At 40.9% G+C, this 16,709-nt stretch overlaps 1 protein-coding gene across 3 annotated transcripts in view; it reads right to left on the reverse strand.

The window, feature by feature from the left end:
* The window catches only part of WWTR1 (WW domain containing transcription regulator 1), a 207,147-nt gene that overhangs the window by 11,769 nt on the left and 178,669 nt on the right, over positions 1-16,709 (reverse strand). For all 3 annotated transcript variants that reach the window (XM_019024199.4, XM_063704293.1, XM_004037833.5), the window contains one exon: positions 13,299-13,501. In XM_019024199.4, coding sequence (XP_018879744.1) covers positions 13,299-13,501 — 203 coding nt within the window. The remainder of the gene's footprint in view (positions 1-13,298; positions 13,502-16,709) is intronic.

The raw sequence follows: 16,709 nt of genomic DNA on the forward strand, positions 1-16,709 counted from the left end.
CCATTTTGACGAACATAACCAGACATCAAATTCCTTTCAAATTTGCTGATGTTTCCAGAGAATACTTTTGTATGTTTGCATTTGCATCCCAAACCAAGGTTAGGCCTTTCCCCATATTTATGCCTATCAGTTTCCCACTTTCCATGCTGAAGTCATTGGTCTCACTGTCCCTCAAACTCTAAAACCATGGCTACAATGGCAAACAGAACATTTAGGACTTCTAAATTACAGTATCTTCGTTAGATCTCTTCCAGCCCTAACATGATGTGACTTTAGAGGGTAACTGCTGTCTAGACAAGTCCTAGTGAAGTCATCGGCTATAAAAATTTTCAGTTACTAGAGTTCGTTGTGCTGTTACAAACCATGAGAGACCTGATTGATTTAAAAAAAAAAACTGTATTGTTAACTTATACTGAAATAAATCTAGCTGGAAAGGGTCTTCGGGTCACTTCTGTTCGTCTAGATTGCAAATAATCAAATACTTAACTAACAAATTTTATTCAGGAATCTACAAAAAGCAAACCAAAAACTGGAGATTTTTTTGGTAAAAAGTGATTTTCATCATCTAAATCTTGGAAGTGCCTTCTGAATAAACCTAGAAAAATCAAATTATTTTCTGATAGTTGTTTTTAACATGGCAGGCAGCGTGCATTAGAAACCTTATTATCCAACCAAAGTTTTCCTGAAAGCCTCAGAAGGAACAATAGGAATTGAATCTGGCATAAAAAGCCTGGATCCCACCAGTCCCCATCCCTCAAGCACACTCATACACCCTGAGCCACAGTTTGAAAAAATGTATCTCATCAATGGTAAATTTCTAATACTTTATTAACCATAAATGCAAGAATCTTTTGACTCATAACCCTCATTATCCAAAAACATGAACTTTACTAGAATATTCCATTTTTCAACCATTCTGAATAAATGTGGGAGTTTACCTCTAAACAAATACACTTTTAATTTAAAAGTTGATGAGATGGCTGCATTCCTTTGTATTTGACAAAACTTTATCAACATATGTCTTAAGAATACAAGTTGAGGCCGGGCGGTGGCTCACACCTGTAATCCCAGCACTTTGGGAGGCTGAGGCGGGTGGATCACGAGGTCAGGAGATCAAGACCACCCTGGCTAACAAGGTGAAACCCTGTCTCTACTAAAAATACAAAAAATTAGCCGGGTGTGGTGGCATGCACCTGTGGTCCCAGCTACTTAGGAGGCTGAGGCAGGAAAATCACTTGAACCTGGGAGGCGGAGGTTGCATTGAGCCGAGACTGCACCACCGTACTCCAGCCTGGGCGACAAAGCGAGACTCTGTCTCAAAAAAAGAAAAAAAAAAATACAAGTTGAATCTGCAATTTCCAGGAGTTCTAAATTTATATATGGTAAGAATCATTTCTGGAACTTCATGGGATAAAAAAAATACACTATATATAACACATATGAATTGTTATCTGTAATAATACATAAAATTATAAGAACAAATATCAAAATAAAATAAATAGTTCTAAACTTTCCTATTAATTTAAATTACTCCTAGCTATTTCCAGTAAATAGAACATAAAATAATGCTTGTGTGTGTCTAAATATATAAATAAAATATATAAATAAAATTTAAAGGATTATTTATGATAACCAAAGCTGAAAAACCTATACTATATTGGAAGAAATGTTTCACTGTGCCATTTCACATTTGTTCCATCTATTTTAAATCAAAGAGAACAGAAGCTCTAGTCTCCAGCACTGATGTTTCCCTAACTACCCTGAAGACTTAATCACCAAGTCATCCTAAGGGCAAATGCTGCCTTCTGTCTGTAGGGGGCTCACAGTATCATTTTCTACCTTCAACTGACTAACAAATAAGAGAAAAATCAGAAAGGGTGTTGAATGTACCCGGAATGATTGCTTTTTTTTTTTTTTTTGAGATGGAGTCTCACTCTCTCAGCCAGGCTGGAGTGCAGTGGCGTGATCTCAGCTCACTGCAATCTTCGCCTACCGGGTTCAAGCAAGTCTCGTGCCTCAGCCTCCCGAGTAGCTGGGACTACAGGCATGTGCCACCACACCCAGCTAATTTTTGTATTTTTAGTGGAGATATGGTTGCGCCATGTTGTCCATGCTGGTCTCGAACTCCTGGCCTCAAATGATCTGCCCACCTTGGCCTCCCAAAGTGCTGGGATTACAGGCGTGAGCCACTGCACCCGGCCTGAATAATAGCTTTGAAATATAAATTAGGCCAGTCTGAGTTAGAAAGTTATTATTCATAATAGGACACTTTGTCTAAGATTATTCCAAAATCATTCTTGGGTCACAAGTTATTCCACATAGCAGCCAAAGTGAAGCTCACGTGACCCCCTGCTCTATAGCGACCTGCTTCTTGTTCCACCTGGATGGTAAACAGAGGCAGGTCCTCACTGCAGACCACCACACCCTGCATAACAGCCCTGGCCACCCTTTCCTCCCATGTCTCTGATGTGCTCCCCTCCTTCACCCCCTTTCAGTCTCCTGGTTTCTCTGCTGGCTGCTCCTCCCACCTCCTGCACCTGCACCAACTGTTCTATCTGCTTGCAAGGTGTTCCTCGAGTCTTCCTAAAGCTTATTCCTTCACTTAATGCCTGCCTCCTACAGATGCCACCTCTTCAGAGATGCTCCTACCTCACCCCTGTCTAAAACGGCCTCACCCCTGTCATTTTCTGTCTCTTAATCTACATTAATTTTCTTCAGTGCAACTTAAGTTTTCATTCTCTGTCTTTCCTACTAGAGTGTAAGCTCCACGAGGGAAGGGGCCTTGTTTGTCATGTTCACTCCTGTATCCCAACTACCTTAACAGTGCTAGGCATACAGTGGGTACTTGGAAATATAAACTAAGAACATGCAATCTCACCTCAGCCACAAATATGAGTGAAATAATAGCCTATTGTATACAACCCAACTAGCCAGGTGCAGGCTCCATCCTCAAGAAATGGTCCTGCTGCACTCTTTCCTGCCCCTCACATAGGATGAACAGGAGGGCCGAGTGGCCAGGAGCTAGATGCTTGAATTGGAAACCTGGTCCTGCTATCTAACAGAAAGTTATTTAACCCTCTGTTCTTCATTTGTAAAGTGGGGATAATAAGAGCACCCACCCAAGAAGGCTGCTGTGATGATAAAACGGGATAACACTACAAGGTGCTTAGAACAGTGCCAGGCACTCAAGATCACATAAGAAATGCTGAAGGAATTATTATTATTTCATTTTCTGAATTCCAATCTCAAAAAAAACAAAATAAGCAATTTTAAAAGTCACACTGTCATGTGGAACTGATCCACTTTAAGTGGTGAGAGGTTTCTTCCTGGTCAACTTTCACCTTGGAGGGATTAAACCAAAGTGTGAAATTCATCATAATGGTCACCAAGGCTAAGAAAACAATTTTTTTAAACAAGGAGAGGTTTATAAACCATTTTTATATAACATAAAATTTGTTCTGAATATAAATGGAAAGTAGTGAGATGTTTTACTTCACTTAAATTTTATAATACGAGTTCTATATTTAGAACTTTAAAAATTCTAGCCTTTTTTTGAATGAAAATACTTCCCTATTCCAACTCATGAACTGAAAGAGAAAAAGAAACTGTACAAAACCTGAGGTCTGAAAATAAAAGGGCTAACCTCACCAACATGTTGCCATCCAAACAGGGGAGGGTTTTGTTTTAAACTAAATTTAGGTATAAAATTAAAGCCCAGACCCAGTAGGATTTGGACTGCCACATGACAGCCACTACCCTTGCATGGGTGAAAACGAAAGGCAAACGTCTGACTTAGACCAAACAGCAGCAGTCAAAATGGATGAAACTAAAGCAGCTGAAGCAAAGACAAAGACAGGCACTGGATGAAGTAAGCTTCCATGGAAACAGAGGGGTGACAGTTGGCCAAGGCTGGCTGAGGGCATAACTCAAGGCCTCTGCCGCTGAGCATCAGTGGTGCAGCTGCCTTCACTCAGCGCCCCTTCCTTCCTCTGCTCCCTCTAGTCGAGGCAGGAAAACAAACGCTAACCTGGCTTGTCACTCATTTCCCACTGTGCTCCAGTTAAACATGTATATTCACAGATCCCTTCCAGGGTCCCCTCTGTGTCCACCCTGCCCTCCAAACAAACCTTCAGTTTCCTAGACCAAGCTCAAAACCTGCTTTCTGTCTCAAGAAGCAGGTCATCATTGCTTCTCTAGCTAGTCCAACTGACCTCTTCCTCCAATCAACCTTCAAGTGCAAGGCTGCATCCAGGTCCCTACCCAACACTTTATCTTACTGAAATCTTTTCAAAGAGTGACCAGAGAACAATCAGGATAGAGAGGGGTCAGGGCATCACATCCTATGAAGAAGAGTGGGGCTATTTAACCACAGGGGAAGACAAGAAGGGCACACAGTGGCTCTCAAATTATTACTGAACTGTCACAGCAAAGAAGGAAGATCTCTTCTAGCCTAGATTTGAGGCAGATACGATGAAGGGCTTTCTAGTTACTTATCAGTTCAGTACAGGAACTGCCTTCTTCTCAATTCTCCAGGCTATTAGCCACTGGATTTCTCAAACAGTAGTCGGGGTTTAAGTTGGGTTCCAGAGCTTGGCACCGAAAAGGCAGCATGGCACAAGAGAAAAACTGTCTTTGGAACCAGAAAGATTGGAGTTCAAATCCCAGTTCAGTTACTACATGTTGTGGCATCTTGAACTAAATTCTTAACCTTTCTTGACAGTTTGTTCATCTGAAAAAAAAAAAAGGTGGTTTATAAGACTGATCTTGCTGGGATGCTATAAAGATTAGAAAGCGTACTTATAATGGACCTGGCGCAGTGACGCAGTTAACAGAACAAACTGCTGATAGTGTTAAATGGTGTGGGAGGCAGAGATACTAGCTAAAAATTGCATATTGCTTACTGTGTGTGAAACACTGTTCTAAGCCCTTTAACATGTTATTTCCCATCCTGGCTAACATGGTGAAACCTTGTTTCTACTAAAGATACAAAAAATTAGCCAGGCACGGTGGCATGTGCCTGTAGTCCCAGCTACTTGGGAGGCTGAGGCAGGAGAATTGCTTGAACCCAGGAGGCGGAGGTTGCAGTGAGCCAAGATCGTGCCACTGCACTCCAGTGTGGGCAACAGAATGAGACTCTGTCTAAAAAAAAAAAAAGAAAAAGAAAAGAAAAGAAAAAAAAACGTGTTATTTCATCTCTTCCTCGTGACAACCCAATTGTCTCCATTTTACAGATGAGGAAACTGAGGCTCAGAGTTAAGAGTGTGGCAAAGTCTCAGTGTGGCAGAGAAAGAAAAGTTGAGGGTTGAGGTTGACAGACCTCAAATTGTCAACCCTTTCACCTGCTGGCTGTGAGAATTGGGCAAGTTACTTCATTTTTCCGAGCCTGTTTTCCCAGCAATAAAATAGAAAGACCAACCCCTCTACCTCAGACAGTTCAGAGGAAATTTAATGAAACAGCCGATTTAACTTTCCTGAACATAGTTTTCCTCCCTGAACAGGGCAACAGAATGAACTGGATGTATTCAATGATAGTTTTCAATGTATATGAGTGGAGCTCATGACCTAGGAATTCACAACCCATCAAGCAAAGTTACAAGTTCCAATTTTAAGGGCACTTTTCAGAAGGAAAGCTCTCCCTGCTAACCCTGACCCAACCTTCCTCCAACAAATTTATTTTTGTCTATGTCCAAGCTTGGGGTGGAAAGACTTGCAAAATAAGGGCTCAAGAACCTCTTGGTGAGTTTGTGGTCAACTATCTAGCTCTCTGAAGTGAGTAATTATTTATGGGCTAAAAAATACCCTTTCCTAGCAGCTGGAGGACAGGTGATGTGTAAAATAGCTGGAGAAGTAAGGATGTGAAAGACAAATGATTATTTGTGAGCCGAAGGTGTCCCAGGAAGCAAACCTCAAACCTCCTCTCCTTCCAGGTCCTTGGCCTGCAGCTTGCCTGTGGAATAAACCAACAGAGGAGGTGAGAAAGTAAACAGCGGCTGAAAGCATCTGCAGCTCTGTCCTGCCTTGGCTGAGGGAACACTCTGCCAGCCAGCTCCTGCCCTCACCAGAATGCACTTCAAAAGGGAAACAAATGACAATCAGCTCTTCAGAGGCTGCTCTGCTTGATTTAAGTGTGTGTGGCCAGGGACTCTACAAAAATGGAAGATTGGATTGTTTTAATTATAAAGGGTGGGATGAGTAGAAAAAAAATGAAAAAAAAAAGACAGTATTTTGAAATCCTAACATTAAAATAGTTATTCTGGATCCAGAGAAATTGCTTTCTCTGCCAAAACCCTGAGGGACTTCAGAGAGAGAATGCTGAATTATTTACCTTCTTTACGGGGGACGGCGGGGGGAACAAAAAAAAATACTGATGTATATTTCTTTTTAATTCGGTGCCAAGGGATTCTAAAATGCACTGTCACAGTTCCCAGAGACTGCCTTTTTGAAACAACTCATCACTAATGCTCAGCTGCCAGACTGTCCCTATAAAAGAACAATCGAAACTGCGATACTTTTAGGAAGCCATTTATTAAGTTTGTCATTATTATCTATGGTCTATTTGTTGCTCTTTTTACTCAGAGTGCATAAAGCAAATTTGTATTATTCCACAACTGGTTTCTGTTGTCCTTTCAAATCACATTAAAGAAAACATTATAATTTAGATACTCGTCTGTCTTCACTTAAAAAAAAAAAAAAAGGCTGAGGCCTGGTGCAGTGGCTCACACCTGTAATCCCAGCACTTTGGGAGGCCAGGGTGGGCAGATCACTTGAGGCCAGGAGTTCGAGACCAGCCTGGCCAACATGGCAAAACCCCGTCTCTACTAAAACACAAAAAATTAGCCAGGCGTGATGATGCGCACCTGTAATCCCAGCTACTCAGGAGGCTGAGGCATGAGAATCACTTGAACCTGGGAGGTGAAGGTTGCAGTGAGCCAAGATTGTGCCACAGCACTCCAGCCTAGGTGATGAAGTGAGACTGTGTCTCAAAAAGAGAAGAAAAAGAAAAAAAAAGACTTGAATTGATACTATTGTTCAACAACAAGGGCACACTGGGACATTTTGGAAAATGGATTATTTCTGGGACATGTAGGCAAATAATACGCTTGACACAAGCTAGAATGGAAGCTCTGTGAGGGAAGGGGCTGGGTCTGTTGTTCACAGCTGTACTTTAAATGCCTAGAGCATTTGTAAAACAAATATATGAATGAATGAACTTAAATAGCCAAGCTTATATGGAGGGATTTATAGATTCACAAAATGTTAGACTACGTGACCTCTGTTAACCCAGTCAACTCTGAAACCTAATGCTATGAAATGCTTTTCTAAAATTTAAATAGTCCCCTGTTCTGAAGCAAAGGCCATGAAATAGCCTACATTTATGCTTCATGATCTGCTCCAATATGACACTTTCCTAGCTCGCTAAATAGCTATTCTTTGCATGACAAAAAAAAAAAAAGGCCTCAGAACCTTCCCCAGGCCAGTGCTGCTCACAGCCAGGTGTGTCCCTCTCCAGGAGCCCTCTGTCAGGATGGCTGTGCGAGGTCAGCCAGCTGGCCCGCCGGGTCTGGTGGCTGTCAAGCCCGGCAGAAATCCCACAGACCTGCCAAAAGAATTCCGAGGCCTCCCTCTTTTCTCGTCCCTGTTGCCCTGGCGACCGGAGGCCAGGCTTAGTCAGCATTTTTGTTTGACAAACTGCATTCTCCTGTCCCCCAACCCCCAAATTAAAAAAAAAAAAAAAAGAAAGAAAGAAAAGGTTGAGGGTAAAAGCAGGGCTGAATTTGCTTGGGAATAATGATTTCTCTACAAGGCAGCCCCCGTGAAGGGACAAGGGGGAGCCAAGGCTTTGCCACTTACTCGTCTTCCAGGTCCTAGTCCTCGAGGTTAAAATCTTCCAGACAGATGGCCCCAACCCGTTATATTTAAATGAATAACACACATGAAAAGAAATACTCTCTTCAGGTAAAGCCATATGCCTATTTTCATGTCAAGGAATTGTTCTTTTAGATAAACAGGCATTGAGAAGCCTGTTTCTCAATGTCTGACCCGTGACTACGATTTCCCACTTCATTTGGTAAAGTTGCAATTATGCCTTTTAGGATACTGAGCAAATATTGCATTGAATTTTTCAGTTGTAACAACAGAATATTCTGTAGTCATTGTGGGTGTGTGTGGCTCATGACATTTAAAAATTTATGTACGGCCTGTTGTAGAAAGGATTCTAGGCGCTTTGGAATGGGTACATACAAAGTCACAGCACAACTTCATGGCTGACACAGAATAAAAAAATGACTTCCCAATATATTAAGAAGAGGCAACAAAGCAGTATTAAAGTATGCTACCACTTTTGCTTTTTAAAAAACAAAGTAGACACATTGATACACATGATACATACAAAAAGACTAGAAAGAAATCATCAGCATATTTACAGCCACTCTTTCTAGGTAAGAGTATAGGTGATTATAATTTTCTTCTTTGTTGTTTAGTATTTTATACATTCCGTACCATAAACATATGTTTTGTCTTTTTGTGTGTAGCAATTAGTTTTCTTTTATTATTCTTTTTGTTTACATACAGTAAAATTCACTCTTTGTGGTATACATGTCTGAGTTTTGACAAATGCAGAGCTGTGAAATAGCCACCACAACCAAGACACGGAACTGTGCCATCTGCCCCACAATTCCTCAGTGCTGCCCCTTTGGAGTCTACTCTTTCTGTACTGCCAACCCTGGCAAGTGCTCATCTCTTCTCTGTCCCCACAGTTTTGCTTTTCCAGAACGTCACATAAATGGAATCATACAGGATGTAGTTTTGGGGGAAAGTCTGGTTTCTTGCACTTAGCAAAAACACCTTTTTAAATGTTAATCACTAAAGTAACTCAGTAAATTATATTTTTAATTTTTTTTTTTTTTGAGACAGAGTCTCACTCTGTTGCCCAGGCTAGAGTACAGTGGCTCGATCTCAGCTCACTGCAACCTCCACCTCCCAGGTCCAAGAGATTCTCCTGCCTCAGCCTCCTGAGTAGCTGAGACTACCGGCACCCGCCATTATGTCTGGCTAATTTTTGTATTTTTAGTAGAGACGGGGTTTCACCATGTTGGCCAGGCTGGTCTCGAACTCCTGACCTCAAGTGATCTGCCCGCCTTGGCTTCCCAAAGTGCTGGGATTACACGTGTCAGAGACCACGCTTAGTCAAAAATTAAAATTTTTTTCTACTTAAAAAAAACTCAACAAACCAAATTTTAATTTCCTTAAAAAAATGAAGAGAAAGCAAAACTTCAATAAGAATTGCTTTTTTTTTCTAGAGTTGCCATTTCTTTGGTGAACCTGAAGTAGCCTCACAGCCTTTGGGAAATTCAGTAAAAATAAAAGAAAACTCTATCACGGACAAAAGACTTCCTTTCACAGAAATGCACTCTTTATGTCTTCCATGTTAGATTCCTGGTACCCCTCCACTTGAAGTGTCTGCCGCATTCCAAGATAATTCATCAATTATCAGATACAAGTAGCTCAGCTCTGTTGCTACACCAGCCAATGCTAGATTGGAGGGACTGCATTTAAGGAAATTCTCCTGCTTCAGAAGATTCCTTATCAGCAGAGATACCAAACCTTACTGGCTCTTTTGATGCTAATTCTGTAGCCAGTAACCTGAGGGGTCACTGGAAAGAAAAAGGAGTATCTGATGCTCACTTTCACAGAACTCTGCTCAGGTGCATCTGGTCTCAGTTCCAGTAATGAAAGTCAAAGATGGTAGCCACTGGGCCCCTATGAAGCAGGGAATGGTTTTAATTTACTCTTCTGGTCTTTAACTTGGATTAAAGTTAATTATTTTTCCTTTTCTGCAAAAATGCAAGTTATCTGAAGGCAGTCACGTCCCATTTACCTGTCTGTTATTTTCTACTAAATAAATATTGACTGAATGAATGAAGAGATAAAGGAATGAAGGAAGGAAAAAAAATATGAGCTTCCATACTGAAATAATGAAGGCTCACTTTAGATTTGTAATCAAAGTTTCCTCAGATCCATTTTGTTAATGTTCTCGCATGATTTCAATGCCAATGAGTTAATAGGTGACCCTTTGGCATTGTGGTATACATCAAATCATGCAACAAGGACCAAGGAGTTGCTTTTTTCATGGCACAACATCATCAAACTATATGCCTAGTGGAACAACGGCATAGCAGAAGGAACAGGAAGAAAAATGAAACAATATTTATATAGCATATTCTCCATAGGGACCTTTCAGATTCGTCGTATCATTCAAGAATGATAAAACTATAGACAGCATGATAATTTATTAATAATTAGGGGATAAATTCATCTACTTATTAAATTTTGCCAACCTCCCTTTCTACTACAGAAAGAGAGCATAGCCTGGGGCCTTGCTCCCAGACAGGCTCAGTTGGTAGAATGGCAGGTAGGTCTAGGCCTACCTGCAGGGCCTGGGCCCCAAGACGACAGGCTGTACAATTAAGGCCGTCTACAAGCAAGAGGAGAGCCAGTGTAATTACAAACTGTCCAATGAGCAAGGGATATTCAGGCAGTTGTTGACTACCCAGGACATAGGGGTAGGACAGAGAGAACAAACAGAAGTGTACAGATAATCTTTAAATTTCACCAGGACCACCATTTCCCCCATCTCTCCAAATTCCTACCAGATGCTGGAAGGCAACTAAACAAGTGAGCCAAAGATCACTTTTAATTCCAGTCCATTTCCCTGCTGCTGCCATGGCTTAGGTTCAAAAAGTGAAGCAGAAAATCACCAAAAGAGTTCAAAAAATCCACCAAGATGAAACACAGAGCCCACACCTGAATACTGAATAACCAGGTGTCCTGGCAAATGCCCCAGAAAACTATTATAGAACACTCCAATGCCATTTATTATATGGTCTTAAATCATATCTTTGACAATCAGGAGCATGCTGCTTCTGCATGGGGAAAAAATCTGCCATGATTAAAAAGTCTATTTAGACCTTTTCCTGTACTCCCTAACAAAAATAAAAAGGCATCAGAACACCAGAACCAACCACTCCACCATTGCATCTCCTCCTAACTACACACACACACACACACACACACACACACACACACACAGAGTCAAGGCTGAACTACATGAGTCCCTGTGAGCAAATCTGGACAATCTTTTCTCCTGCTTCATATACAATGCAACAATGCAATTGCTCACTATGATGCAGCACAACGCCCCACGTTCCACAGCCTCCAAGGATCAGCATTTAAGGAACTTGGTTGGCATTTCTGTAATATGAACCATCAGTACTACATCCTGGTTCAAAGGCACCTACAGCTGGAATAAAGGAAACAATTTGGGGCACTTTTCCCACCCCTTTTCAGAAATACTTTCTGTGGGAAAGAAGGAGGGGAAGCAAGAGAAAGAGAAACACACCCGCAAAAACAGAGAAGCAAGTCATTCTTTGCAGAATGGTCACAACTTTGTGTAAAGAAAAAACTCACTAAAGCTCATTTAAGTATAAAACTGAGAATGTATAAAATGCTGTTGGGATACTGTTTGATTTACCCTACATTATAAAACAGAAAAATTATTCCAAAAAAAATTATTATTCAAAGACAGAAAACCATTAACAATACAATTACTTCCCATCAAGAAACATGACACTATATATCTAAAATCAGTGTAAACAACCGTTAGCCTGAAATAACCGTGAAAGTTCAAACATAAATCCTCAGGGTAAAAGACACAACTGTAGTTACCTAATTATTAAGTTGTATTCCTCAAATTTGGAGGAGAGTTCAGCTGAGCAACAAAGCACAATTTATATTCATTTTCCTTATTTTCAAAGACTATATCTGAGAAATGATTTTAATTTACCATGCATTTTAAACCTCACACAATATAGATTTCTTATATCCTGGAATGTATTTGATGAGAAATACATTATTCATTTATGGAAGTCAATGTATATTTTTGAAAGTATCAAATGTAGCTTTAAAAAAACAGCATTTACCCTAACATGCTCAGTCCTTTCCTCCAAGAAAGTTCTCTGGAATGTCAAAACTACTTATTTCTCTAATTTCTCTAAAGTAGCAAAAGGAAGTTATTCACGTATCTTGCTTCATGTGAGTCACAAAACAAAGTCTGAAAAGTTAAAACAATAAACTGAAGCTTTTCTCCCCAAAATGTAGCCAGAAAAAAAGTATGAGACCTGCAAACATGGGTTATATTAGTTTAGCAACACAGAAGAAAGAATTCTGCTCTCCCATAGACCAAGCCACTGAAACAGGGAGAGCACTGTGGGTTCTTTTAGGAATTCTCTTGTATTCGTTTCTGAAGTAGAGCACTGAGCCTGACCCACAGAGGGCACACGGCAACATACTCCTGACTGACGGAATGAAAACTGAATGAACGGAGTATGGTACAAAAGTGCCTGATTGATGCCCAGGCAGTTTTGCAGAGCACTCTGTTGGAGTCCATATACAAACTACTTTCCCTTCTCATTCTCCCTTCAGCTTCCCTCTTTTTCATGCTCTGTGGTGGACCAAGATCCTTTGTCATTTCTTCTGAGGAACATCCACTCCACTATCTGCTTGAATCTCGGGAGGTTCTCTGTGACTACTTTGACCAAGAGAGTGTGGCAAAAGTGACTCCATGACCGTTTCCAGAGCTAGGCCCCAAGAAATTGGCAACTTCTACTTCCTGTCTCTTAGAATGCTTTTTCTTGAAAACCCAAGCTGCTCTGGAAGGAGTACCACTACTCTGAGATCGCCACACCATAGATCCCAGGCTTTTGTTCCAGCTAAGCCCAGTCTTCCAGCAATCCTCACCATCATGCCACCCACTTAGGTAAAGCCCTTGTGAACTATCCAGACCAACCCACCTACCAGTTGAATACCACTAAATGACCTCAGTCAATGCCATGTAGAGCAGAAGAATAGCCCAGGTGAGCCCCTTCTAAATTCTGACCCACAAAATTGTGTGATATAATGAAATGGCTATTTAAGCAACTACATTTTGGGATAATTTGTTATACAACAACAGACTCTTATCTCTCTACTTTCTCCTTTCTCTCCTTCTAAAGACTAGCAGTGGAAGCCAAAGGCAGCCATGCTAATACAGCTCGTCCTTGTACCCTTAAGCTTCGTTCTGAAAAGGCAGGCAGAACACTGAGAGAAGAAACTGGATTTTAATCAAGAGGCTCGGAGTAGGGCTTTGAGCCCTATTGTCTCTTCTTCTCTAGAAGAATTACCCTGAAGGTAAGCAGCTACCTACCCATCAGCTTTGGCACCAAGGCCAGGGAGCCTCCACCAGACACCATGGAAAGCCATACCTGCCTCATGAGCTCCTCTTGGCGCATTCGAATCCTTTCTCTCTCCATCTGGATTCTCTGAAGCCGCAGTTTCTGCTGCTGCTGCTGCTGAGTGGTCAGCGCATTGGGCATACTCATGAGCCCTGCGGGTGGGTTCTGAGTGGGGTGGTTCTGCTGGCTCAGGGTACTGGGGGCCATCTGCTGCTGGTGTTGGTGATTCATCACTGCAAGAGGGAAGAACATACAGATTAATGACCAGGGCCCACAATGCTTTATCAAAAATAGACCATCAGAATGTTTTGTGCTTTGGAGTATAGATTCCTGAGATTCCTTCCAAAGTACTTTCCTGTTAACCATTACTGTTTAAGTAATTATTACCTTAATTCAATTCACGGAGGCTCGACTACTGGCCCCAATCCTGACTCATCTAGTCTCGGCTTTTGTTTCTGTTAAAATCTCATTTCACACCTCCCTGTCTAGAGTACATTTTAAGCCTTATATAGAACATAGTGGTCTAAAGCCAATTCCACAAAGGTTATCACAAGTTATGAGATAATTTCACCAGATCATTTGTGTGTGCGTGAGCACACGTGTATACTTTCTCAGTTAATTTGTGTGTTTATGGCAGAGGTAAGGAGAGCATGTGATCTTTGGTACACAAACCAGTGAATTGACAAACAACATGTAACACAAAGCACCTAGATCAGGAGCCGACATATAAGGAGGACTCCATTAATCCTTTGTTTGAAAAGCATGCCGCAAGGAAGCCTGAGCTATGAGCTAAACTCAGGAACAAATATCTGATTGAGAAAAAAATGTTTGTTTCTTCAAAGGGTGAAATTAGTGAGAAAGAAATTATGCAGAAATGCTAAACATGTTGTGCCTGGATAAAGGCATAAGAAGTATTTTAAATTTTTTTTAAATTCTCTATTTATCTGCATTTAACAACCAGTGAAATTTCAGCATATAGAACTTCACTTTACGGCCAGGAGCAGTGGCTCACGCCTGTAATCCCAGCACTTTGGAAGGCCAAGGCAAGCGGATCATGAGGTCAGGAGATCGAGACCATCCTGGCCAACATGGTGAAACCCCATCTCTACTAAAATACAAAATAATTAGCCGGGCATGATGGTGCATGCCTGTAGTCCCAGCTACTCAGGAGGCAAAGGTCAGGGACTCGCTTGAACCCGGGAGGCGGAGGTTGCAGTGAGCCGAGATCGCGCCACTGCACTCCAGCCTGGTGACAAAGAAAGACTCTGTCTCAAAAAAAAAAAAAAAAAAGAACTTCACTTTACAAAAATAATTTTAAAATCCTTAAATAAATTTTATAATTGGTATTTCTGCAAAAATGCATTTATAAAAGTGCTAGTTTTTCTCAAAATTGTTTACCAATCAAATTTGCTTAACTTCTGCTGGGCAATGTCATGTAATAAAGAAAACCATGCTTTTCAGTCTATTTCCTCCTAGGTCAGGGTCAAAGAAAACAAGGTATAATTTTATATACTCACTTCATTTCTGAGAAAAAAATTCTCAATTTTTGCTATATTTGGTATCATTAACTTTAAAACATTTTATAATATATGTATATTCTTTATAATATTTCATATATACGTATATATTTTAAACATAGAGACGAGGTTTCACTATGTTGCCTAGGCTGGTCTTGAATTCCTGGGCTCAAGCAATCCTCTTACCTTGGCCTCCCAAAGTGCTAGGATTGCAGGTGGAAGCCACCACGCCCAGTGGCTTAAGTTAAATACTTTTCATCTTCAGTTTGCTATGGATATTATGTAGAAATATGATTTACAAGTAAATTTCCTTAAATGAATTTAAGTAGCCCAAATCTCCATATATTAAATATATGTATTAAATGTATAATATATGTGTATATATATATATATTTGAAAGACAATACCAACACTGAAGCTTTTCTAGAGAAGAATAGATTTCTTTGAGGAAGAATTCAATGGCAAAGATTTCTCCAGGATGGAGGTGAGGGTGGGATAAAAATGTTCTTTTTTGTCCATACGCTCACTGAAATTGTTATTGCAATTCCTGCTGCGTGTCATGCACTGGGCTTAAACTTTGAAAAATAGCTCCTGCCTTCATGAGAACTAATGGACTGGTGGAAGAGAGGTGTGAAGAAATGAGATGGATTTTTATGAGTGGCTTATGGAACATGAAACTGTTAGGCTACATAAGGAACCTGGGAGATTATCTAGTCCATCCCCTTATTTTATGGAATAGGGACTGTAACCCAGAAAGGTTAAGGGATGTGCCCTGGTTAGTGGCAAGTAGAGCCAAGACCAAAATCGAGATCCTCTTGTACCCCGTCCAACTGTCCCTAGCCACCTTCTGTCGCATCTTAGACTGAAGAAAAGGAACAATTGCTGAAGCCTCAGAGCAACCCTGTAAAGACAATCTGCCTTCAATTGTTTGCAAGAAAGTACCACACACATAGCAGGTCATCAAAATAGGGACCCAAATGTTGCTTGGCGTTACTAAGAGGAAGGGCTCGAGGAAAGCCTGGATAGATTTACAACTCTGGGCCCAATAACATGCTAGTAAAAGGGAAGATATCAGTGTATATTGCCTAGACAGTTTAGGTTTCCCCCTTAGAATTAAGCCTGCCACCAAGGACTCTCATCTCCTGGCACAATCCCAGGTACACAGGGAAAGCTCAGGAAACGATCTGATGAATGAATAAAATCAGTTGAGCATTTCTTACACTCTTAGATTAAGAACAAGAGAAAAAGCACAGTCATGATTGATGCCAAAAAACCTGAAATGAGTATTTCACTTCTAGAGCTTGTTATAGTATAATTACAACTTCTACTTGAAGGCCTGGGGTGGGAGGTAAAGGGTTTTGCACAGATGGTGTCGCAGGGGAAAAGTTCCCTTAAGTACAGATTCAAGTAAGACAAAATCCAGACATCCAGAAGGGTTTAATTCATGAAACCTATTTCAAGCCAGGGAAGAGAGGGGCAGATGGAAGAATGATAATTATTTCAAGGAACAGGCATTTCTGAACCTTCTATAAAAGTATGTTCTTACTAGTAGTTATATTTAATATGGTAGTATCTGACACAACTACTAGAGACAAAAAAAGATGCCCAATAGTTCTGATATCAGAAATACCCAGGTTAGGAAAACAAGGCTTCAAAGGCACAGGTTGTTAACTCTATGTTGTTGTTGTTATTGTTGTTTTGAGACAGAGTGTCACTCTATCATCCAGGCTGGAGTGCAGTGGTGCCATCTTGGCTCACTGCAACCTCTGCCTCCCGGTTTCAAGAGATTCTCCGGTCTTAGCCTCCCGAGTAGCTAGGATTACAGTCGTGTGCCACCCTGCCCCGCTAATTTTTGTATTTTTAGCAGAGACAGGATTTTGCCATGTTGGCAGGCTGGTCTCCAACTCCTGGCCTCGAGTGATCC

Source organism: Gorilla gorilla, chromosome 2, assembly GCF_029281585.2.
Source record: "Gorilla gorilla gorilla isolate KB3781 chromosome 2, NHGRI_mGorGor1-v2.1_pri, whole genome shotgun sequence".
NCBI lineage: Eukaryota > Metazoa > Chordata > Mammalia > Primates > Hominidae > Gorilla > Gorilla gorilla.